This window comes from Pelodiscus sinensis, chromosome 1 (genome assembly GCF_049634645.1).
Source record: "Pelodiscus sinensis isolate JC-2024 chromosome 1, ASM4963464v1, whole genome shotgun sequence".
In the NCBI taxonomy this organism is placed as follows: domain Eukaryota; kingdom Metazoa; phylum Chordata; order Testudines; family Trionychidae; genus Pelodiscus; species Pelodiscus sinensis.
The window spans coordinates 14,365,581-14,389,906 of record NC_134711.1 but is presented as its reverse complement, the minus strand read 5'-3'; the positions used below and the strand labels follow the sequence as shown (position 1 = coordinate 14,389,906).

Genomic DNA, 24,326 nt, shown 5'->3' with positions numbered 1-24,326 from the left:
ACTGATACATTTTAGGGCCAGAAGAGACAGAATATACAAAGCTGTAGCAACTCCTTGGAAGCGGCCCCTTCAAAATCTGTGTCCTTTTCGTAATGTGCTCATCCTATAAAAGGAAGAGGTGTTAAAGCAGGGAAGAGGGAAGTGAGAATTGTGGAAGATCTTGGGCAGTCATTTCCAAAAAAAAAAGAAAAGCAGTATATGAAGCTGCAGCGTGAAAGGACCCATTAAACATTAAAGGTACGTCTAGACTGGCAAGATTTTGTGCAAAAACTTGCCAACTGTCTACACTGGCCGCTTGAATTTGCGCAAGAGCACTGACTTTGTAATGTACAAAATCAGTGCTTCTTGCACAAATACTTTCACGCTCCCGCTCGGGAAAAAGCCCTTTTGAGCAAGAATACTTGTGCAAGAGGGCCAGTGTAGACGGGAAAGAACTGTTTTGCACAAAAAAGCCCCGATGGCTAAAATGGCGATTGGGGCTTTCTGGCGCAAAATCGCATCTAGACTGGCCACGGATGTTTTCCGTTAAAAGTATTTCCACAAAATCATGCCAGTCTAGACGCAGCCAAAGATCTAATAACATTGATTCTTTATGGAAAAATGAAGATCAAGAGGAGTGACAGATTTGCAATAAAGTGTAGGTTTTAAACAGATTAGTAGCTTTAAATTGAAATACCAGTGGGACCATGTGGAGAGCAGAGACAGGATGTCTGGTACATCACAGTAAACTCAAAGGAAAGCTGCTAGCTTTCACCCATCTCTCTCTACACACACACACACACACACACACACACACACACACTCTTACGTGAGTGCCTTACAGAGCAGTGCTGATTCCTCTGAGGATAAGAAAATGGGAGTGCCTTGGAATCCTGGAAGGATATCCTCCATCCCTTCTAGTTCCTGAATGCAGACAATATCTGCTTACATTAATGCAGTTCAGAGCATTGTCAGCTCGGCTTTCCCAGCATCCCGCTGAACTGGACTAAGTTTTATGGCCCTTTTAGCTCAGGTTTGAAAGCTTGCCTTTCACCTTCCACTCTCATTGACATTCAAATGAAGCAACACAGCACAATAGATGGATTTGTTTTATTTTTGTTTGCTTGTTTGCTTTTTTTGTAGAAAATCCAGGCTATTTTTATGGCCTAGTAACAACCTTTGACCTGTCAGTAAAACCTAGAGGGTTTTTATAGTAAATGTTTTGCTTGACATTTGCTCAGTAATGGCAGGAAATAATCAGCGCATAATTAGCAAGGCTACGTTGGACAGATCTGTAAATATCTATGAATTTCTATACAGTGTAAACGTTGTTGATTGTGGGACTTATTAGGTTTTTGTAAAAATTATTTTATATTTACACAAGAAGGGAAACTGGCCTGCTGTGCCACTGCAAAATACCTTCTCCTTCCCCACGACCAGCTCTCTGACAGAACTCTGTCTTCTGGCCTTTAAGAACACCCTGGGAGGAATCATCTGTTGGGACTGGCCACTGGATCTAAAAGCATGAGTGTCTACTGCTTGGAGTAACTGATCCATAAACTTCCAGACAAAGTCTATCCACTAGACTGGGACAAAAGGCCAGGCTCTCTCGGCTCTCTCGGTGTGAGTTATGGGGGCTTGACAGTTTGTTATGGTATTACTATGAAATACAGCCTCTCTCCGACTTACGAACTGGTTATGGACCAAGCAATTGGTCGTAACTCGGTTTGTTCGTAAGTTGGACCCCATAGAGTTACATGCAACCGTGCTGTTCGTAAGTGCGGATCGCGTTCATAATTCGGGGTCTGCCATTTACGACAGCTTCGGTCATAACCAGGGCTTGACAAATAATGCAAATAATTCAGAAGTGCCGGGTTCGGGCGATCTGCGCATGCGCAAAACGATCTGCGTGTGCGCAGATAGCCGGACAGCGCGGCTGGCGAGTGGGGCTCGCCGCGGTTGGGCGAACTCTGGTTGTAAATCGACCGTTCGCAACTCGGGGACTGGCTGTAGTTGTTTCATGAATGGAATGCTACTGTGTGGATGTAGACTCCACCACTGCCAGTCAAGGTGCAGTATGTCTCTACCGGGGATAATAGTCATTAACATTAACAACTGGGATCATACCAAGGCGATTGCCTGAGCAAGGAATCCAAGTTTCTTCGCAGAGGACATGTGATGTGGGGAGTGAAAAATCATCAACAAAAAGCCAGGTGGCGGCAGCAGAATACATACGCTCTGGAGACACACAGAAAGTTTTGGACAAGAGAAGAAGATGGACAGGCTTTCGCAGCAAGGATGTCCAGTTTAACAGGAGCATAGACCAGTCAAGGTCAGAAAAAGGTAGCTGATCTACAACAGCCCTGTGATTCTGAAGTGAAACCACATGCTGAAAGGGGAAGGAACCAGGGGACCACAGAGGGCTCTGCCCAACCCCAAAGACCTCTGCAGAGTGGCAAGAAAACAAAGTTCATTATGTTCATTATTTCATCTCAGTCTTTGTATTTCTCATGTTGCCGAGCAAAGGGTAAACTGTGTTTAGAACCCTGTGCACAGTCTGCTTGTGTGCCTGTAAGCTTTCACTGTCATATGGCCTTGAAAAGGCAGACTGTTAACCCAGAATACCTACATGGTTGGAATTCTGGGAGAGGGTTATGTTTACCCTAAAGGGATGGACCCCAAGCACAAGGGCCTGAGAAGTGGCCATCCAAAGGGAGCCAGATGTGACAGGATAAATGCAGGGCTCTGCGAGGAAATTAATATAACTTCAGGCTGTGTTCCCTATAAAGCTGAGCACTTGGGCAGCCACCCAGGAGAAATTCAAATACTGCCCAGCTAATTAGCAGAGCACCCACTGCCAGCAGCATGTGTTTCTACTGGTGGTACACATCCGCACATGCTCAGGGCACATAACATTTATTCCACACATGGATGGAAAAAATTAGAGGGAACACTCCTCTAACCCTCATGTGAGGCTAAGAAGTGTGCAGGTATCTTGTAGGACTTGTGTATGGAGCCCTGTGTGAATCCATGAAAAGGAGTGGGGTGCCCCAGAACTGGCTGCCTGTGCAGGAAGAAGAAGATCCATGCCTAGTGAAGGACCCCACAGAGAGCTAGTAGAGCTTGTTCTATCTTGTATTCACTTGAGTAATGCACGTAGTTTGAATTTCATTGCAAGCTGGTTTCCTCTGATAAATCTGTATTCAGGAAACTTCCTGTCGCTACCAAAAATAATATTCTGTGTCTAATTCACCAGAAAGGCTCTACAGGAGATTGAACAAGTTGTTCTAATTGAGCAGGTAAATCTGCATGTTAAAATGCTCGTTATGAAGCCAGTAGATTCAAATGCCCCCTGAAGACTCTGTCCCAGTCTATCCATTACATATAGATCTAAACTATTTTTGAAAAGTCATGTTATCATAGAATGCCCAGAGTCCGCACCCCTCCTGCCACCACCTGGCTTCTTTGTTGATGATTTCCCTTTCTCCATGTCACATGCCCTCTGCAGAGAAACTTGGTCAAACTGGTTTCCTTGTTCAGGCAATCTCCTCAGCGTAACTGATATTTGGTCTGAGCACACTTGTGAATGAATACATGAAAGGGCTCCCTTAACACCAATCCCATCTATTGTGTTTTGACATACGTGGAGCTGGGGCTCTTCATAACCATATGAACAGACTCAATACCTATGCGTAGTAGCTAATTTTAAAACCGGCATGGCAGCATATCTGTTTTTCTCTCCCTCATTTTTCAGAATGCCAAAGCAGTTAGATCTCGTTATGGAGCAATCGCTTTCTCCAATTCTTTCCGCCTCACTTTTGTTTAATCGAACATATTTCTTTCTCTTTCTCTTCCGTGTTCCCAGACAGAGATCTTATATACCAACCGTAGCCCGGAGCAAATATTTTCTTGTCAAGTTATAAAAACCACCTCCAAATGGGGCTTTTTAATGGAAATGCTGCTAGTGCTTTGTCTGTATTGCTGAGAACAGGGATGGTGTTACCATAGGAAACCCAGAGACAGGTACAGAAGTTGACATGAGTGATGGGAAGGCAGAGAGATGGGCAGAGAGATTCAGAGGCAGAGACAAGAAGAGCAGGACAGACCCACAGAATGCAAGAAAGAAAATGATGTGCTACCAAATGAATAGCATTTAATAAGTCAGAAGGCACTATTATGATTTTTATGATGCTGCTATAAAACCTGAAGAAGCAATTAGGCCGAGCACATAAATTCTGCAGCTGTATTTTCCTTTTACACCAAACTACTCAATGGGCTGATACAGAGGAGGTTGTACCATTGCCATTATGCGCCAGGTGTATTATTCTTTCCAGTCCTCAAAGATCAAAGTCACTGTTCTATAAACTATGGAAGATCAATGAACAATTAACACCTCCCCCCCCCCACACACCATCATCTGAGATGTCAAGACTTCTAGCCTCTGAAGTCTCAGTTTTCATCATCTTCTGGCTCAGTTTTGAAAGGGCTCAGTGCCTGGTTTTTCAGAGCTGCTGAGCGCCGTCAGCTCCCATTGACTTCAGCTGGAGTTGTGGGTGGTTAGCTTCTCTGAAAATTTTCTCCTACAGGTGCTGAGTGCACTCAGATGCCCCTGGTCCTGACCATGTGAGGTGCTCACCTATCAACAGCCAATAACAGCAACAAGATAGTGCAGAGTGAAATAGGGTTGCCAGGTGTCCGGTTTTAAAGCAGACAGTCCAGTATTTGAGCTTTCTATTTGGGAAATAAATTGAGAAAATATAAAAGAGAAAATATACGTATTTTCTAAATCAGATGTAATGTAGATTGCGATGTCATGTCAGGTGTGTCTGGTATTTTTGTTGAAACCATCTGGCAACCGTAGAGTGGAATGATAGAGAGAAAGCATTGTGGAGCAAGAGGCATGTGGGCCTGAGTTCTAATCCTAGCTCTCCCCTTAGTTTGCTGTGTTGCCTTAGGCAAGACACTTAACCCTGCCTTAGCTTCCCATTTGTAAAATGTGGATAACTATTTACCTAGCTTCCTCTCAGAGGAGTTATGAGATTTATTTAGACTGGTTTTATGTTGGGTGTGCCAGTTAAATTAACTGGATTTCAAATTGAATTAGTTAAACTAGTGCAGACTCCTAATGTAAACGTACATTTCAGAGGGGTAGCCATCTTAGTCTGTAACTTTAAAAAGTGTGGTCCTGTAGCACCTTAGAGACTAACCAAAACATATACAGAACCATGAGCTTTTGTGGGTAAAATCTACTTCATCAGATGAGCTGAAGTGGAAATAAAAGAAACCAAGATGTGTATGTGTGTGTATATATATATAACAGTAGAAGAATTACCTGATGGAGCCATATTAATGAGGCTAATTATTTGGGCTAGATGTGTCCCATATGTAGCTTTTGATGTCAAAATGTAGATGTTAAAGCATGATTCTGTATATTTTGGTTAGTCTCTAAGGTGCCACAGGACTAATCATCACACTGTCACCCTCACTTAATTAAGTAATAATGGACCTAAGCTAGCCCCTCTTAAACAGAGTTAAGTGTGTCTTGTCTACATTAAAGGAGACTGATTTTTAATTCATTTTGGTTTAACTTATGAAACTTTTGTAACATAAAATACATAGTTGGAGTCAGCTTACCTTAAGATAAGCTTGGCGGTGTCCGCATAGCAAGAGGCCAATGGGAGCAATGCTCCCATCAGCTTCCCTTACTCCTTGCAAGAGCAGGAGTACCGGATGCCAGCAATGGCACCCTCTGAGTTTGATTTAGCGAGTCTTAACTAGACTTGTTAAATCAAACTCCAGAAGATGGATCACAACAGCTTCGAAATTCCACGGAGTGAAGACAAGGCCTAAGAGAAACACAAGCTCACAGCTAATGGCCATGTCATTTTGAATATGAGAAGTGTTGTATAAGTGCTCAGTACCATTATGTGTTCCAAAACTGTAAAGGCTCCAACACAATTTATAGTAAAAAGACTTTGGTGTCGATAGTCAATAGCTATTGAGTGTGCTAAAATAAAGGATAAGAGTCTGCATGTTGCAAAGCCATCCTCTCGGCTGTTTTGGGTAGCATTTGAAAGAGTTAAGCCTAAAGCGGAATGTCTTGGGAATGTTGGCAGACCAGAGCGAGAGCTGCTTTTTTTTCCCTCTGGATGGAATCCCAGCACTTTGAAAGCTAAGTGATGACTTTGGATCTAAGTATGTTTCTTGGGTCCACTGCAGAGAGCTGGGAAGTGAGATACAAAGTAACCAAGAAGTCTTTTTGTGAGGGAGGTCTGATTCCCTGCCTACCCCAGGACGGATATTTTTACCTTGTCCCTGGGTGCAGCAGAATTTGATTTGAGGAGATACACATGGATCCTTGAAAGAAACAATTTCCTTAAGGAGGGGAAAGAAACATCCCAACCGGTTTATTTTGGCTGCCGCTCTTTCTCCTTTGATGGAAATCGTTGTGACACTTGAACCTTGCATTTCATAAGGAATCTAGGAATTAGCTAAGTGCCTTTGATAGGGAGTGCAGGGTCTTTCATGAGACGAGCTGGCATGGCTGCTGTAATCTTTGGCTTTGAGGATCTGCTGTACAGTTGGGACAGTCTGGTGTGGAACTTGACTTCACGAGCTCTGAGGACTTGCCGGTTTGGAAATCTGCGGATCCTGCAGCTGATGCTGAAGCCATGGTGCATTTCCAGAGCTGTTTACCAGGTAGGTAAAACACTGGGTCAAATCCTGAGACCTTGACTCAGTCCCTAAGTGGGAACATTTCCCACTGGAATCATACGAGACCCAGTCCTGCAAAGTCCTGAATACCCAGAGCTCCCCATTAACATCAATGGGACTTGAGGCTACTGACCACAAATTGTAGGGAGAGGTGGGGACAGTTAAGCATGGTTTGAGATCCATGGAAGTAGGGACTGAGTCAAAACCAAGGATCAAATTCTGCTAATCCTAAACTGAGTAGCATCTGACTACATATGTAAGGTAGGAAAATTCAGCAGTGTAACTGGGCTTGTTTAGTTTGGAAAAAAGAAGATTAAGGGGGGACATGATAGCGGTTTTCAAATATCTAAAAGGGTGTCACAAGGAGGAAGGAGAAAATTTGTTCCTCTTGGTTTCTGAGGACAGGACAAGGAGTAATGGGCTTAAAGTGCAGCAGGGGAGGTTTAGATTGGACATTAGGAAAAAATTCCTAACTGTCAGGGTGGTCAAATATTGGAATAAATTGCCAAGGGAGGTGGTGGAATCTCCCTCTCTGGAGATATTTAAGAACAGGTTAGATAGACATCTGTCAGGGATGGTGTAGGTGGAGCTTGGTCCTGCCTTGAGGGCGGGGGGCTGGACTCGATGACCTCTTGAGGTCCCTTCCAGTCCTATTATTCTATGATTCTATGATTCTATGAATCACAGGGCTGCACTCTATTGTATCATTTTTCCACATAAAACTTTATTCACCGGGGGGCAGGACTCTGCCAACCTTATGCCTGATTAGTACCACCCTACTCCTGACTGGCCAAGCAAGGAGTAAGGAATTACTCTGCATGAATACCGCTGCTGAATCAAGCCCAGAAGAGCTATCATTTGCATTCAGAAAACAGTTAAAAATTGCCTTTACAATGTAACTGAATTAAACAGTGGAAGTCCTATGTACTAATCTTTGCAAAACTCTACTCCTCTGCTCACCTGAAATAATACTGGCTTTCATTGGATCAGTGTATAAAATACCACTGGAGTTTTTTCTCATCATTAGGGTAAGGGTGGACAAATAGATTTTGTGCCTTGGCTAGGGAATTTTCCTGGCAGTTGTGCAAGGCTGCACTCATCAATGAAGGGAAAAGCTAACCAACTGAGGCAGGGTGTTCAGGGTTGTCACTGGTTGCACTGCATAACTGAACTGCCCGTAGATCTTGGATTGATGGCTCCACATGTGTGTTTGGAAAAGGCATTTTTTGCCACACTCATTCCCTCGGTATGTGCCTTCTCTGCTTGCTAGGAGTCACAATGTTCAGCAAAGAGGTGTATAATGGACCTGCTTGGAAGCCACTGAAATCACTGGAATTCTTTCCATACATTTCAGCAACCTTTGGCTTATTCCCACTACGAACTATCTGGAATGCTTTGGTCCCCCCTAACTTGATCAGCAGCTTTGCAGCATTGTTTGGTTGGAATACAGCAGACACAGGCAGCTTTTTTTTTTTTAAAGACCAATTTGACCAATTTGCATCCCCAGTCTTTCTTTTTTAACCCCTGGGATTTGCTGATTGTATCACTTGCATGAGAGACAGCTTCTGAAAGCTGCATGGATAATTTATTGCAATGAACTAATGCACACTCAGTGTGACTAAAGCCAAATAGTCTGGCTGCATTCTGGTCTCCCTTATACTAATGTAAAACCCCAGTCTAGAATAGAGTCTGCCATGTGCTCTGTGTAATACAAAGTAGAATGTGGCTGCAGCAGCACAGGAAGGAGTTGTGCTTCTCAAAGGCATAGTTCCCTTCCTGTTAATCCCTGCTCTGGGTGGGTACTTAGCAGAAATAGTTGCTGGCATATAGCAGCACCAAAATACATTCCCCCTCATGCTGACTCAGTTATGCTCGCTCCTTTATGCCGCTGCATGGGTGCCTAATTCAAGTCACTGATCTAGCCCTGTGTAACTCTTTCAAAGTCTATGATTTTACTGCAGGATTTGCCCTGCTGTCAGCTGTGAGCCTGGCTCACCATGTTCAACTGAATTGCTTCTGCTACACTGTGCACAATCAGTAACTCTACCATACATTGATGTCAGGGACCCCATTCATTCATCAGGACGGTCAGAGAAATGGCATGGCCAAACACTGGTGCATGCATTTTAAAAAAAGACGTTGATTAGGAATGATTCCCCAGAGCGGAACAGAAATAGAACCAACCTGGACCATTGCCCATTCCTCAGAGTGAACTTCTAAATCTTCTTGGAGCTTCGATACAACCCACATCTCCTTATTTTGTTTCCTTCGATCATGTCTTACTTTCAAGCTCTTCTGCAGCTCCCAATTGCAGAGCGGCATTGAAACGGAAGTGCCAAAATGCTGACAGAGAGGCTGCTGCAGGGGAGGCTAATTTGGAGAGGCACTGAGCATCCTCAACTCCACCAATGTCAGGGGAGGAGGGGGAGCGTGAGAGAGCTCAGCATTTCACAGGATTGGGCCCTCGAGATTTCTAAGTAGTCTGTTCTCATGAGATTTCAAGCCTAGGGTCACAGGCAAGGATTCAAGGGAGGTACAAATAAGTAACTGATTTTAGGAGACAGGCCTCACAGCCAATCCCAGTTCCGGCAAGACACATTGTGTAACCTTGGGAAAGTTGCTTCTCTTTGGGAAAGTCCAGGCCTCAGTTTCCCCACTATAAAATGGCCACCAGACCCCTTGAGATCTACCCTAAACCTGAGTGCATGCTGCCAGGCATGTAGATTCCCAGAAATTTGCAGAAAGGGTACAGGAAGAGGTAGGCAAATCCAGCCTGTTCCAGTTGGGAAAAATATTGAAATCTGGGGGAAAGAGGTGTTAATGGGCAAGTACCCATCCGTGGTCAGAGTTAAGGTTGTGGGGTGTTTTCTGTGGTTGCACAAGTGGTAGAAGAGTTCTTTGGGTGGAGGGGTGGAGGTATGTGCTATTGATTATCTTGCTTTTTTGGCTTTCTTTTAAGCTATATTACAACAGACTGACCTGTACTGATACAACACAGCGCTTTTATATATTCTATGAATAATTTTCCCTGATAGCCAACCATCTCTAGTTTAAACATTGACATGATATTTTAATAACATTGTGACTAGCCAAAGAGCCTGCCTGCATAATCACTCCCTACTTTGGGACTGAGACTTTTTCAGCTGCTTGTTACTGAGCTGATTTAAATAATGCCTCAATTACTCTCGTTTTTTCTGCCTGGAGAATATTAAATCCCTGCTGCTGGTTCATTTTGAAAGCCTCGTGCACATCCGGCACAGGATCTCTGCCTCTTTCCAGGACTAACCTGTCCTTGAAAAAGGAGGATTATGCAGCTCGGTGCAAATTAGAGACAATATTCTACCCAGCACTGAGATTGAAAAAAAAACCCTTCCCTTTCTTTTGTGCGGCTCCTTAAAGCTTTTGCTTTACGGTTACAAAGCAGAGCTAATAACCCAGAGGCACAACTGCACTTGCTGTGTGGGACTTACCAGTTTATCTATCATGAGACTAGCTTATGGTTGCTGCAGTTGGAATGCTTGAGCCATGTCAAGTTTTGGAGAGTGGGTGGGAATGGAAGAAGACAGGGAAAATATTTGTGTGGCTTCTTGGGGGTGGATGTCAGTGTTTAGGGCAATAGCAAACTGACAGCACTGTGCTGAGCTTAGGTAGACTCTGTGGGTTGAGAGGGTCCCAAAGCAAGCTAGGAAGTCTATACAGCCATGAAACAGCCCTGCAGCCCAAGCCCACGAAGGAGTTGGCTGGCATAGCCCAGGCACAGATTTTATTTTGTAGTATACACATGCCCTGAGTCTCCAACCATGGCTCTGTCAGTGCACCATGGTCCCACATCATCTTGATCTGCAGCTCAGTCCATTCAAGCAGCAGTTATCACCTGAGTACAGCATGCTGGTGATGCTGAATTGCTGTATGCAAGTGGCTTTGAGATGCACTGGTGGGAAACTATTTCACTGTTGAGGTGTGCTCTCTGTAGGCCTAGTGCCTGCACTCTGTGCACCTCACTAGCTCTTTATACTGCCAGGCTATGTCTACTCTGCCCCCGTTTTGCACAAAAAGTATGCAAATGAGGCAAAGTGTGCAATATCACCATGCCTCATTTGCATAATTAATGAGGCTCCGTTTTTGTGCAAGAAGCTTTTCCGCAAGAGCCTTTCTTTCAAATTTTTTTTCCAGGAAGAACGGCTCTTGTGCAAGAGGCGGTTTTTGTGCACAAAGGAGCCGTGTAGATGGCTCCTTTTTGCGCAAAAGCCTCTTGCGCAAAAATGGAGCCTCGTGAATTATGCAAATGAGGCACAGCAATATTCCAGGCTTCACCTCATTTGCACTTTTGTGAAAGGAATCCATCTTGTTCCTCCAAGCCATGGCCTGAGCTCAGATGGTTCTTTTGCCTCTGTCCTGACCCAGCAGCTAGGAGCAACCATCTCTGTGACATCCTGCTTGCTGCTCTGTATTCATTGCTACAATAGAGCCCCTTCAAACTGCAGGCACAAGGTGAAGACCAGCTGAGGTCAGGAAGAAATGTATTATTTAAACAATGGTAGAGTGTAGAGGCCAGAGTCTCATTGCACTGTTCAAGCACAGAAGAAAGGCAGTCCCTGTCCTACAAAGCTTGCTATATATGTCTGTATATTTTGGTTAATCTCTAAGATGCCAAAGGACTACTCGTTTTTTACAGAATAACACGGCTACCCCGCAGAGATTTTTATCTATGTCTAAGACAAGAGACACCAGGAAGCACAAGGAAGCCATGAGGTGATTCTGATCAACACAATAAGCTGTGGTCAGAGTACATCCAGCTGCTACCCACTGTCCAGTTTTTTAATTATATGAGACCGGAAGAGTTTTAAGGAGGAATTAGAATGAAATCTCCCCTCCATAATTTAGTGAATGCATTAGGTTGTAATTCTTACATCTTCCTCTGAAGCATCTAGCATTAGCAGCTGCTGGAGTCAGGATAGCGGATTCAAGAGACATTTTTCCTCCCTGGCATGATGCTCCTTGTGTAGGTGTGGGGTGTTCAGGAGTCCTACGTGGGCTTATGTAAGAACATTTCCAAATGGTTATGCTTGGGGCAGGGATAGAGCCCCATGTCTGCAGCACATCCAGGAGAATTTGGAAAAGAGAAGAATTATTCTCTCTTTATTTCCCTAGGAATGTTTGTAGGGCACTACAGGATTTAATGCTGCCCCTGCCTGAGCAGAAGCAATGCAGCTCCACTGTGCCAAGTATGGAGAGTGTAGGGTCTCTGAGGGCTGTGGGCGATGCCGACCCCTGTGTGAAATGGAGCTTTGAACTGTTGGATAGCTCTTGCATAGCTGGATGGAGGACAGGGGCAGGCTGTGCATACAGCTGAAGAGTCCATTGCTCTGTGAATCCTATCCAGGCTATGTCATCACTACAGAGTTTTTTTTCGGAAAAACAGACATTTTTCCAAAAAAACTTCACTTATGTCCATACTGCAATCGCATTATTTTGAAAAAAAAATAGAAAGAACAGAGGGGTTTTTTTTCTGACATTGGTAAGCCTCTTTCTACAAGAAAGAAGCCTTTTTCTGAAAGAGCTCTTTCGGAAAAAGGCATCTGTGGACGGGGAAGAGGGAGTTCTTTCGAAAGAAAAGGAAAGAGGAAAAAGCACAGGTACCCTGGTGGCCACTCCGTCCATAGTAATCACAGCTTAAATGCGAGATAGCGTCCATTCAGTGTGGACTCTATCTTTCAAAAAGGCAGATCGCTTTTTCAATGTGCTTTGGCAGTATGGACACTCTCTTTAGGAAGAAGTTTTTTCGGAAGATCTTTAGAAGTCTAGATGTAGCCCCAGGGTACTGGGTCAGGGCTACTACTCATCCTATGGGGCGGAAAACATTAGGGTAGCGATTTTCTGAGTGCTTAGAGGTTGTAGTTCGATGGGGAGGGACTGGATCAGGGAATTGGTAATAGAATATGAGATCTTTCACCTCTAGATTACAGTTTGAATCTAATAATGTGTGAACCATATTACTGTCTAATTCCTAAGGTTCATAAAACTGTGTGTGTAGCAATACTACAGACCAAATGGTACTTCTCTGTCTAACTCTGCATGCAGCAGCCAAATGTTTGGGCTGTGCTGCCTGCAAACACTGATGTGCATTTCCTCTAGTTTCATTCTAGACTGGCAGGGTTTTTTCTTTGAGATTTTTGTGCCATCTCCACTACACAAACCCTGAAAACAATTTGTGGGTCTTGGCCAAGTAAATGTTCAGCTTTTTTTTTCTTCTAAAACTACATCTAAATATTGTCTGCATAGCCGCAAAGTTCAACCCCTTGTACTATTTTCTGCTAAGCCCGGGTATGCTGAATTGCAGCCAGCCCTATGAGGCATTGTTCCAAGATCAACGTAGGAACACTAGCAAAGGCCAGCTTTCTGGGTTTGCCTGAAGCAAAGGCTCTTCAGGCATCAATATAATCAATGCCTCCTCCTTTATTTTTGACTACTGGTATTTTATTTGCTTTCTTAGATCTCACCCATTTCGCCTGAGGTTACAATAACAGCAATAAATAAGCAGAGCCCAGATGGAGTAGCAGCATTTCTACATAGTTATTCTGGGGACTCCGGATTGAGATAGAGATTAAATCCTTTCCCTTAGATACTGCAGTCCCTAGCTTCGAAGCTGGAACTAAACTAGCAAGCAAATGTGGCGGTAGTGATTCAGGCTGTTTGTTATGAGTGCTAGTTGTTACAAATGTAGGCTAACAACTGAAAGTGCCCTCTGATTTTGAGTGTCAGCACTGAACCCGTCACGAGTGGTGCTGAGCGCTTTTGGCACCAATTAACTTGGAGTGGTGCCAGGCTGCTCATTGGGAAGAGAGGCCCCTGGAAATGAAAGGCACCCAAATTCAGAGGGAGGGCACCCTTGAAAGGACCTCAGTCCCTTTTTTGCAGTGGGAGTCATTTTAGGAGCCAATTACTGGAGTGAGCTTGTCTGACTAATTAGGCAGTTGGCTTACAGGTGACTGGTTGACTTAATGCCCTCTCAAGGTCCCTTCCAGACCTACAATTCTATGAAATCACTCTTTAGCCAATGAGTTTGAAAACCATTTGCTTCTACTGTTTTCTATGTTGTGTTCATATCCTGTAACTGTTCTTCTAAGTTACATGGTCAGCTGCCTGACTGGATGGCAGAAACACATTTTAAAAATGAATACAGTGAATAATATTCTTCCAGAACTTTTTTTTTTAAAGGCCTGTCCAAGCAGCCCTTTGGCTGTGTAGTCCTATCTCATAGAGCTGGAAGGGACCTTGTGAGGTCATCAAATCCAGTCCCCTGCTTTCACAGTACCATCCCTGACAGATTTTTCCCAGATCCCTAAATGGTCTCACAATCCCAGGTTTAGTAGGCCAATGCTCAAACCACTGAGCTATCCCATTATCTCAAATGTTTGAGACAAACATTTCCTTGTGCTGGAATTCATGGAACTGTCAGGCATTTTCACTAGTGCCCAGAAGCTATCTGAATACCGTAAATAGCTTATGTGACCCCCATGAACCATACTGGAAAAAAACACAGGGCATTTATTTATACAAATATTCACAAATCAAGGCTCTGGAGGGAGGGTTTTGGTAAATGCAGTTCTAAATCACTCCATCATATACATTGACCTCTTAAAGTTCCTTCACTATTTATTTAATCTCAGAGTCGACAGGCAAATTTTTTCGTTTCCTCTCCGTGTCTGTGCAGTGTCAGAATGTTCAGCAGACAGGGATAATGTTAGTAACAGTTTGTTTGGGTTACAGTCTGTTTAAAATCCTCTCGACCATTCTTAGCCATGTTTGAAACTGGCGATTGAACAGAGAACAGTTTCTCATGGAGCTGTGCTATCAAACCTTGCAGACGTTTAATTAATCACAGACACTATATAGAAGTAAGTGGTAGTTAGAATTAATACAGCACTTTCTAGCCATGATTGTAAAGCACTTTACAAAGGAGCTTATAATTGTCTCTGGGGAAACCAAGGCACAAAAAGTGAAGTGACGCGCCCAAAGCCACATAGTGAGTCAGTGGCAGAGGCACAGAATAGAAATACGGTCTCAGAATTCCATCAAATCCCTCTACATTGAATTTCACTGTTTCTTAATCCAGCTCAGTCTACATAAGGACACGTGGGGAAGGACCATGAGACTCCAGGGCTCTGAGACTAACCTCGTATGAGGGAATTTAATTCCTTTGGAAAAGAAGGAGCTATAGAAAGTTGATTTTGTCCCCATGACTCTGTCCAGTTGGCAGAAAGGGAAACAGAAAAGGGAGAATGAGGGGAATGCAGAGACGGGGATGGAGAGGAAGATAGGCTGTAGGAACAAAAATCAAGAAAGAGGGGTAAGTGGGGGACTGAAGTTCACAGAGGGGGATGAGCAAGGAGGAAGAGTCCTCTTGGGATGGTGGGGGAGGAGGATAAAGGCAATGTGAGCTAGGAGGAAGCTGCAGGCAGGCTCCAGTGATTTCTGTAGATTCCTGTGGTGTTAGTGACTCCAGACTCCACTTAGGGTCTGATCCTGCTCCCACTGAAATCAAAAGCAAAACTCCCATTTATACACATTGGGCAAGATGGAGCCCTAAACCTCAGCATAGTCTTCTAGATCCATTTGACACCAGGACTTGTCCTTTATTCCAGAGAGCTCACAAGAGCTCTGCTCATCATCTGCCAGTGTTTCCTAGCAGAGAATGTTTCCCCTGGAAACAGAGACCCCTTTCTGCACGCAGACTGGAACTGACTTGCAATAGATCAGCATTTCCCAAACCGTGACCCGCGGCCCAATACCGGTCCTTAGAAAAAAAATACCAGTCCTTAGAAAAATTATCACGCACGATCCTATTAATTTCTGTGACGGGGTAGCAGCACCCCACACTGCTGAGTGTGGCGACATGGCCCTCTTGGGAGAAAGCTCACCGCGGCGGCTTCTCTGCTAGGCATGTTCCTGGGCGGTAGGGCTACATCCGGCGGGCACTAGGACCCAGGGAGAATGCCAGGCGCACCTACGCCAAACACCTGGCTCCGGACACAGCCAGAGGGCCATCGTTGGCCGATAAAGTGGCCGAGAATGGGGCAATGGGGGGGGGGGGGGGGGGGGGCAGAACAACCCACTGGACAGGTAGGGCCAGCAACACAGTTTATTTGCATATTCATCATTTGCTTAATGAATATGCAAATAAATGTTACCAGTCCTCCAAAAGCTTGTGAATGGGTTTACTGGTCCCCAGTATTAAAAAGATTGGGAACCATTGCTGTGGATCATCTTAGAACAGACTGCAGTTGGGTTGAGAGGAAATTCAACCGTGTGCTGTGGCCACAAGACTTATTCACGGCATCTGTCTTCCATGAGCCAGGACTCCTCAGCCACTCACTTGGCATTTCTGTGCCTCTGTTGTGAAGATTGTGGGGCCTCCTAGCCATACCGTAACAAGCATGTTGCCTCTGCAGTGAGCCCTAGAACCTCTGAATATCTTATGCTTTATTTGGCAAGAGAAAATAAAATCTGCAGCCCTTCCCCCCTCCCCCATGAACATTCTCAACTGAGTAACCAAATAATCTCATTTATGTAGCCTTCGTCCTCCTTCACCCCTTCCCCTGCCTTGTGTATGTTCTAACCTCATTTGTCTGTCAAGTGCAGCACTGCAATCGTAAGCCCCTTAGGACAGGAGCCAGCCTGCAGTGTGTTCTCTGTGGGGAGTTAGCATGCTCACCCGGCTGATGCACAAAGTCAATTGTAGTTCAAGTAAGTTAATTCTTACAGTGAGGTTGGTGGTGCTGGCAAAGAGCTCTGAGGCCCTTCCTTGCCACTCCATCACTTTGTGACCGTCACCCCATTCGCAAAGGGAAAAGATGCAGTGAGAGTCAAGGATTTCTGGGCTTTGGGTGGCGTTCATCCACATGTCAACGGCTCACACTGAGCTCTGCGAGCCACTTAAGCCCCGGTGTGGAGTCTAGAAGCAAAGCAGCCAGAATCTCTACATTCACTGAACAATGGGGGTAACCTGACTTGGGTGCTTTGGGGTCACATTCCCCGCCCCAATTTGCTGCTTGGTTTGGACTGAGCATGCTCAGCAACATTGCTGAAGCCAGTTGCCCTCACTCTGCTCCCCTCCCCCACAGGCATGGGTCACCTTCCCTGACCCTTAGGAGGAGATGCTGGGCACACAAGAATTGCATTGACCCGAACGCCCTTCATACGTGGCAGTGGGACTGCAGCTTTTCACTTGGAAACGAGATATGGTGAAGCAGTGTCTCCACCCAACTCCCTCGTCCACAGCCCGGGAGAGACGGAGGCTTGGCATTCCCACCCGAAGCATCCAGTCATTCAGGCCCTCTGTGGGTGACATGGACTTACTCCCCTCATGAGGCATATGGGAAAAATCCATCCTCATTTTAGTCATTTCGCCTTCCAGTCTCTTTGAAAACATTGTATTATGTGTAGCCACAATGGGGCCTTCTGCCTTTCATAGGCTTGCCATACAAAGCCATATGACCCAGTGCGCAGGCGGCAGGGAGGAAGGAGAGAGCTGAAATGTTAAACCTATCATTTCAAACTGGTAAAACTTAGGGCTCTTGATTTAAAGCTTCATAGCTGAGTAGATTAATGTGGAATTCAAGCAAGCCTGCTCTCTGCTTTCCTTTCTCATCTGGCATATTAGCATTTCACATTAATCTAGTCAGCTATGGAGCTAGGTGGTCTGAGGAAACAAGGGATTAGGAGTGTGGGAGTGTGGGGTGGGGCAAGAAAATAAAGCCAGATAAGTTCGGCATTTAACTAGCTATGGAGAGATCAGGGGCCTAATTTAGATCTCTCAGAGCAGGATAAATCAAGAATGACTCCTGTGCTAGGAGCCTAATGCTGCTCTCATGCTAGGTTTAGGGATGTTAAATATCAGTTAATTGAATAGTCGATTAAACTCATGAATTATTATCAGTTACTCAACTATTCTATAGTCCCTGGGGGTGGGGCTGGCAGCCAGTGTGCTCTGGCCCCACTCCCAAAGAACCCCTTGCCACTCCCTTCTGCTGCCTCTTTATCAGAGGCAGCAGCGTGGGGTGCCAGGCAGGAGCTAGTCTGTGAGGGGAGCTAGTTTAAAAACCACCTCCCCTTGTGGACTGGCTGCCTGGTGCCCTGCGCTGCTGCCTCTGATACAGAAGCAGCAGAGTGGGGAGCAGCAACCTCAGTCCAGCATGGGATCTGAGCTCCCGGACCCAGTGCAAGCCAGAACTGAGCCGGGCTGCCTGCCTGCCCGGTTCCTAATACACATTAAATGCAGAGCCACAGCGGGGTAGGTCCCAGACCCAGCACAAGCCTGGACTGAGCCAGGCTTCTGGCCAACCTGCTAAAAAATGTACAGGTAAGGGAGGGTGGGGGAATGCATGTAGTTTATAGCATTAACCTATAAATTTTTGCTTATCGGTTAACTGGTTAATCAACTAGTCTTTTACATCCCTAGCTGGGTTTTGTGCTGGTTTTGTGCTGGAGTTACTCCTGATGTGCATCAGTGTGAGAGGGGAATCTGTCTGGGTGTTTCCCTTGTAGAAGTGTTACTTACTCTGTTTAGTACAGTAGCACCTGGAGGCCAACTGAGAATGGGGTCCCAGGCATAGCTACAAACACAGAATAAGGGACAGTCCCTGCTCCAGAAAACGTTGTCTAAACAGGCAAGCCAGTTCCAGGGAAGGGTGGAATGAGATAGGCCATCCACGCAGAATGAACAACATGGTGGCAGCTAACATCATGACATTTCTACAATATGTGTTGCTTTTGTTTTGTGATTGAAATGTATCTGGTGTACGCAGGATCAGAGTCAGGCCCCGAGACCTTGTCAAAGTCGTGCAGTCTGGTAAAGTGCTGAAATCGGCAGGAATCGAAGGTGCCCATGGCCAGGTTGAGGCGCTAGAGGGGCTGTCGCCTGTAAATGGGTCAGACTCTTCACAGGGAGGCAGCTCATATAATTCCCAGCTTTGAGGAGCTCGCTGTGCTTTTTCCCCAGTGCTTTTTCATAGCAAGTCAGCAGACTCGCTACCCACCCCTGAGGCTCCTCAATCCTTTATTGCTACATATTTAAGCATTTATGAGACTTGAACTGCTTTCCTTAAAACACTAGAATCCCAGAAAGGGATAATTATCCCCACATGTTTCATAAAGCACTCGAGACATTTCTGGTTTTTAGGCTTTCGTTCCCGCCCTCCCCTCACCCCCCCCGCTCTCATTAGAGGTGGGAAGGAGGGAGGGGAGAAAAAGCAAACATGTTACAAATTCATCCTGGCCAGAAAACTAACCTGAGTGGGCAATAAAACCGGTCTGGTAAAGAGCGGTAACCGCACCGAGGGTGCACCTGGTTGCTTGCTCACAGCTTGGCTGGAGAAAATCCAAGAGGTGTTCAATAAGTTCCTAGCCTGAGGTGTTTTCACAAGGCATTTTAAAAAGAATGTTCCCTCTGTGTGAGATTCCCTTCTCACAGCCTGCTGTCCCTGACCGCTTTCCCTGCTTTTCTGGAGCTGTCAAGGTCATCAGCAGTTTGGCAGATCCCCACCACCGCCGCGGTCTGTTTCCTCCATAACTTGGCCGCAGAAGGGTACCTGCAGGAAAGAAGCTGAAATTTCTATAATGTGAAATATTCAAATAAAGTCAAGTGCTAATCCTCCCGCACAGGACGCCAGGTTGGCAGGCTCAGACTGCGTCTTGTTGGCCTCCCTTGCCACCTGGCCGAGCCACTCCCTGGGGGAATAGCAGAGAAGCACAGCTGTAGGGAATATTACGCCACACCCCCAGACTGGCTGGGCCCATCCTTGGGTTTGAGGTTCAGGGTGGCAATGAGCCTGCTGCACTTGCTGAAGTTTGGGGAATATGAGCAGAGGTGGTTTGCACCGGCGAGAAAGCAGGGAATCTGCCTCCCATTAGATGACTTCCTCCTTGGCCCCAAAACACCACCATCCCTTCAGGAGTCTTTGGATGAGGACAGATACTTAGGGGCTTGTGGGAAGTAGGGAGGGTGAGAGTGGAGGAGAATGGACTGCTTTGGGGGACTCTATTTGGAAGCTCAAATCTGTTGAAGTTGAAGGAGGAAGCCATCTGATGGGAGGCATATTCCCTGCTCGCTCCTTGGTGACAACACTGTGCTCATATTCACCAAACTTCAGCAACTGCAGGCTCAACACCACCCAAACCCAAGGATGGGCTCCTCACTTTCCACTGGCTTGAATGAGCCCTTAAAGAACCAGATAGAGCTGTAGGGCTTTGTTCAGTAACTCCTTGCAAACCCAGCCTTGCAGGACTCACACAGTCGTGTGACAAGTGGTCTTAATCTCATGGAAAGCAAAACAAAAAAATCCCAAACCACTTTTTCCTACCTGCACCTTTTTAAGTAAGGATACGTCTAGACTGCATCCCTCTGCCGACAGAGGGATGCGGATTAAGCAGGTCGACATTGCAAATGAAATGGGGATTTAAATATCCCACGCTTAATTTGTATAAAAATAGTCGCCATTTTTGTCGACTCAGCACTTTGTCGGCAAAAAGAGGCAGTCTAGAAGGGGATCTATCGAGAAAGAAAGCCTTTTTCCACAGATTCTGTAAACCCCCTTGCAGGAGGCATAAGGGATCTGTCGAAAAAGGCTTTCTTTCTCAACAGATCACCCTCTAGACTGCTGCTTTTTGCCAACAAAGTGCTGAGTCGGCAAAAATGGCGGCCATTTTTATGCAAATTAAGCACGGAATATTTAAATCCCTGCTTCATTTGCAATGTCGACCTGCCTAACCTGCATCCCTCTGCCGACAGCGGGGTACAGTCTAGACATACCCTGAATGTTTAGTCTTGATGGAAAGAGATACGATGCCCAAGTCTTGAGACTGTGTTCTTTGCAGGGTTTAGCTGCAGAAGAAACAAAGCATGGTCAATAGCAGTGGAAGCTTTGCCCACATTGCCCTGTTGCAACCTGAGTTTGCAAGGACCTCCACTGTTGCTAAAAGGATCCTTCAGGTCCATTCTTTCCTTGGAAATGGAGATAGCCAGTGCAGGCATACGGCCAAAGGGCAGACTCTTATACTGTCAACTCCGGTCCCCTAGGAAGTCAAGTGAGAACATCAACTTGGGCCACCCTCCAGACAGCAGACACTAAAAACTTTCAGTTGATGCTGGCCTGGAATCAATTTGGAAGGATGACAAAATTGAAAGCTTGTGAATCTCATTGCCCATTGCCTGAGCTTCCCAATGCCTGCTCTTTGCTTCTGTCCACATGGAATGAAAACTCCGAGCCTAATGAGAAATAATATCCATCTCAAAAGAGATAAACATACAGGGCATAATAGAAAGTCACTCAAAACCCAAGGGAAATACTGTTAAACCCCATGATTGATGGAAACCAACTCTAAGCTCCTCTACAGATAGCCTACCTAGGGCCAGATCCTGCAATCTGCACTCAAACAAAACGCCCACATGCTTCAATGACTCAAATTCACATAACTTGGTCTGTAATAAAAAAATCAATGGCTTCACACAGCAACCTATTTCTGATAAACTGTGCTTTTCCCCAGTGACATTCTTGCACAGGGCACAGTATTCTGGCAGTTTTTGAAACCAATGGGGAATTTTGCCTGACTAAGTATAATGCATGATTTGGCTGCTGGAGAGAGAAACTCACACTAAGCCATGGACTGATGATATAGTTCGGAACAGCTCCAAACTCAGCGTGCTCTTATCAGTTTCTTTTGCCTCATAAAAAACACAGTCCATGGGAAAATGTGCTTTCCTCTCTGGGAAGGAAGCCACCTGATGCTCTCCGGCAATGGAGAGGCACTTTATGGAATGGGTGATGATGAGCAGGAACAAAGGTGGAGCTGATTCGTGTCTTTAGTAAGATCCTTCCCTTAATTTTATTTGTGTCTAGATCCAAAACATTGGAATGAATCATCTTCTCTTGTGCAGAAGCTCTCTTCGCATTCAAATGATGAGAAAGGGGGCTTAGGACCATTTCAGAAAAACAGACCCAAATTGGACACTTAAAAATCAGTGTCTTCTGATAAAGGGAGTCAAAGGGGAAAGAGAAGACTGCACTACAGCTGAGAAATACTGAGCCACAGTTATGGCTCAGTGAGTCCTACCCGCTGTGAGTCCTACCCTCATTACATTAAAAAAATTATCCTATAACTTTAATCTCTAATCTCAGCTCTGTTTTTTGGTCTTCCTCTCATTGTTTTTAACAAATCCACCAGTCACTCTGAAATTTCTTATGCTTAGCTTCAAGGCAGAAAAGTTTTATTTTTTTTTCTTAGCTGGAAGATTATTAGGCAAGGATTGATTTTGTCAGAGGACTTTAGCATTTGTTTTGGCAATTAGGGGGTACTTGGGGTTTTGTTTGTTTGTTTGGGTCAGTTTGGGTTTTGTGATTTTTTTTCCAGTTTTGGAAAAGGCTGTTAACTGTATTTTGTCCACTCATAACTCCAAAACAGCTGTTCAACCTGGTCTTGTATATGAGCCCTCAGCGAGAACTAATGCATAAGGCCAATTTCACAATGCTTGGTTTCCAATCTGAAAAAGTTCTCCAAGGTCAAATTCCGTCATGTTGTAAACGCCCATCTGGTACCCCAGTGGGGGTGTTAACTTCTGGCAGACACCCTGCAAAACTTACAAGACGTCTGTTTGGTTGCTTAACTTGTAAACTCTATCACAAACAATAAATGTATAACGATGCAAAGCTGAGTTTGCAAGGAGTTAGCGAGTGCAACCCTGTGGCGGTAATGACATCAGAGCTGATGACCACTGTGAGTCTCATAGGCTAGGCTGGCAGATCTTGTAAAGGTCTGGATTGCAGTAAATATGCTATCTATTGCAACTATAAGGCAACATTGCTTAACTTCCACAAGGTCTCCTCATGCCTATGGAAATGCCTAGTTTATACCATGTACTATATGCCCAAAAGTTTAATATATTTGTATGGTCAGTCCCATGCTAATACATGAAAGCTGTCTTGTTGAAGTATGGGTTTGTTTGCTGATACAGTAAAACTCCATTGGTCCGGCATCTGACGGTCTGGCACTCCTGATGGTCCGGCACCATCAGGAACCCGGAAGTGCTCCGCAGCCGGACCATTGGAGCTGCTCTGCCCCCAGCTTCCCTTATTCAGCCGCTGCTAAAACTGACCAGCGGCTGAATCGGGGAAGCCGGAGGCAGAGCAGCTGGGGCGCTGCCAGGTAGGTCCCCTACCGCTGCCCCTGGGGGCTGCGGGACCAACCCGGCAGCACCCCAGGCGTCCTGATTCAGCCGCTGATGAAACTGACCAGTGGCTGATTCCAGGAAGCCCGAGGCAGAGCTGCTCTGCCTCAGGCTTCCTGGAGTCAGCTCTTGGTCAGTTTCAGCAGCGGCTGACTTGGGGACACCTGGGGCAGAGCAGCTGGGGTGCTGCTGGGTTGGTCCAGTAGCGCCGCACCTCGGCGCTGTGGGACCAACCCAGCAGCACCCCAGCTGCTCTACCCCAGGCGTCCTGATTCAGCCGCTGCTGAAACTGACCAGCGGCTGACTCCGGGAAGCCCGAGGCAGAGCAGCTTTGCTTCGGGCTTCCTGGAGTCAGCTGCTGATCAGTATCAGCAACGTCTGACTTGGGGACGCCTGAGGCAGAGCAGCTGGGGTGCTGCCGGGTTGATCCAGTAGCACCAAGGAGCGGCGCTGCGGGACCAACCCAGCAGCACCCCAGCTGCTCTGCCCCAGGCGTCTCCGATTCACCCACTGCTGGTCAGTTTCATCAGCGGCTGAATCAGGGACGCCTGGGGCAGAGCGGGACTATCGGAAGGGGGGGCTATGAGGGGTCTGGGGTGGGGGGGGTGCCACCCCAGATCCCTCATAGCCCCCCCTTCCGATAGTCCAGCATATCTGATAATCCGGCACCCCCTGGGGTCCCAAAGGTGCCGGATTATCGGAAGTTTACTGTACTTGGAATTTTTATACTCACGTTACTGTATTTGGATTAATTGGTTTTTTTTAATAGCAATGTAAGTCAGAATTCTGAGCCCTGGTCTACACTACGGTGTTATTTCAAAATAACCCCCTTAGGTCGAATTTATAAGTGGAGCGTCCACACTATCAAGCCACATATTTCCTGCTTTCCTTGAGGAATAATGCTAATTTCAAAATAGTTGTTTCGAAATAGTATTAGTGTGGATGCTCCAGTGCCACTATTTTGAAATAAATACTCCCCACAGTAATTCAAACTAATTACTGCCCAGTGCTTCCTGAGGCTCTAAGTTGAGGTAGCACATCCACAATTTAGTTATTTTGAAAAAATTTCTTACTGTAGACATATCTGGAGAGGCCTACCCAGTCAGATCTTTTGTAAAGCCACAGCTGACCTAACAGCTTAAGAACATGGACCAGACTGGTGGCTGGACTTGGTTTTGCAAAACCTCAGTTAGTCAAGCCAAGGTATTGCAAAACCAAACCAGTGGTGGTTTGGGTCCCAGGTGCCACTACATTAGATCATTTGGATGTGATAGGAGTTTGGCTAAATCGCACTGCTTGGGCTGGACTTGAATTCAAGTCAGAAAGTGTCAGTCTGGGAATTTATTCACATTGGAAGAGAGACGTCTAGAGCAATTTGTTGTATTGTCAAGCATTCATCAGTTGAAAAGTT

General features: G+C 45.7%; 1 protein-coding gene across 10 annotated transcripts in view; it reads left to right on the top strand.

Moving 5' to 3' along the window:
• FRMD4A (FERM domain containing 4A) overlaps positions 1–24,326 on the top strand; it is a 567,858-nt gene that overhangs the window by 265,309 nt on the left and 278,223 nt on the right. For 2 of the 10 annotated variants that reach the window (XM_075926040.1, XM_075926063.1), the window contains exon 1: positions 6,103–6,678. The exons of 6 other annotated variants lie outside the window; for them this stretch is intronic. In XM_075926040.1, the coding sequence (XP_075782155.1) occupies positions 6,505–6,678 (174 nt within the window). In that variant the 5' untranslated portion in view covers positions 6,103–6,504. Of the gene's footprint in view, positions 1–6,102; positions 6,679–24,326 lie in introns of those variants that run through there. 2 more of the 10 variants (XM_075926057.1, XM_075926042.1) reach the window with 2 other exon arrangements.